General features: G+C 37.0%; 1 protein-coding gene across 1 annotated transcript; it reads right to left on the bottom strand.

Moving 5' to 3' along the window:
• Positions 1-11: 11 nt before the first annotated feature.
• On the bottom strand, positions 12-639 carry LOC106512181 (uncharacterized; the record flags this gene model as incomplete). Its single annotated transcript, XM_014000850.1, is given in 3 exon segments — positions 12-160; positions 246-362; positions 442-639. Coding segments are annotated over 3 exon segments (356 nt in total), but the record flags the coding sequence as incomplete, so codon positions are not given.
• Between the last annotated feature and the right edge of the window lie 349 nt (positions 640-988).

Here is a 988-nt window from a genome sequence, read left to right as displayed (position 1 = left end):
TGTCAACTTACTTTGTATGAAGTCTGGCCAGGTCATTGGAGGGGTTGTAAATTGGTGTCTCTCTGGAGGAAAGAAAAAACTTCCCTTGGTCCAAATCCTCTTTACACCCCTTGGACCTCAGAATCTGTGGCCGGATCCTGGTGTAGTATATGTCAAACCACTGTTGATGGAAAAAAAAATAATGCACTTTACTTTTTAAAAAGACAAAAGAAAAAAAGAAAGTTCAATATATTTCTTCAATTTACCATCTCCTCCTCCTGGGTCAGGGCAAACATGGCCACTTCTTGTGCTGCCGTCTTGTGCTCTTTGACGCCAACAACACAGTGTTCCTTTACAGGCTTACGTGCCAGCCATTCTTCTACCTGTTAAAAAAGTATATTGCTTCATGAAATAAATGATTACAAAACATGTCAAGAATTGCAGTAAATAATTAATACTTACAGTCATTGATTTGGCTACACCCACTCGTTGTGCATGTTTTAAAATGATAATTGCCTGAAGGTAATAAACAACATGCATGATTTCTGACATTTGAAGACTGGACTCCTCTGGAAAGACTTTTCCAATCACTGTCAAAAAGTCCTTCTTTGCCAACTTCAGGACAGCCAAAGTGTCAGGTGTTGTGATTTCAGCCGTTGTTGGCATCACTAAAAACAATAGAATATTTAATTAGTAAACAATAAGCTGTGTCAGGATTACCACTGTAAATTCAATATGCATCCCTATACATTAAAACTTCAAAACTTACGATGGAGCCATTTTATTTAGACAGATTTAGTCGTCCACAATAAGTCCTCAGCAAGTCTATTGACCTGAAATGAAAAACAGAAATTAAATGAAACACCTCAGCAGAAATTATAAAGGCTATTATTCGAAATTATAAGGCTCACACCAAGTCACTGCTACAGAGGAGTCAGGCCAGACTTTGTCCATCAGAAAGTACATATTTTTAGCTTTGAAATAAAGTATAGCATTCCACATTTAATCA

Source organism: Austrofundulus limnaeus, unplaced genomic scaffold (genome assembly GCF_001266775.1).
Source record: "Austrofundulus limnaeus strain Quisiro unplaced genomic scaffold, Austrofundulus_limnaeus-1.0 Scaffold4634, whole genome shotgun sequence".
NCBI lineage: Eukaryota > Metazoa > Chordata > Actinopteri > Cyprinodontiformes > Rivulidae > Austrofundulus > Austrofundulus limnaeus.
This window is presented reverse-complemented; position numbering and strand designations above follow the sequence as displayed.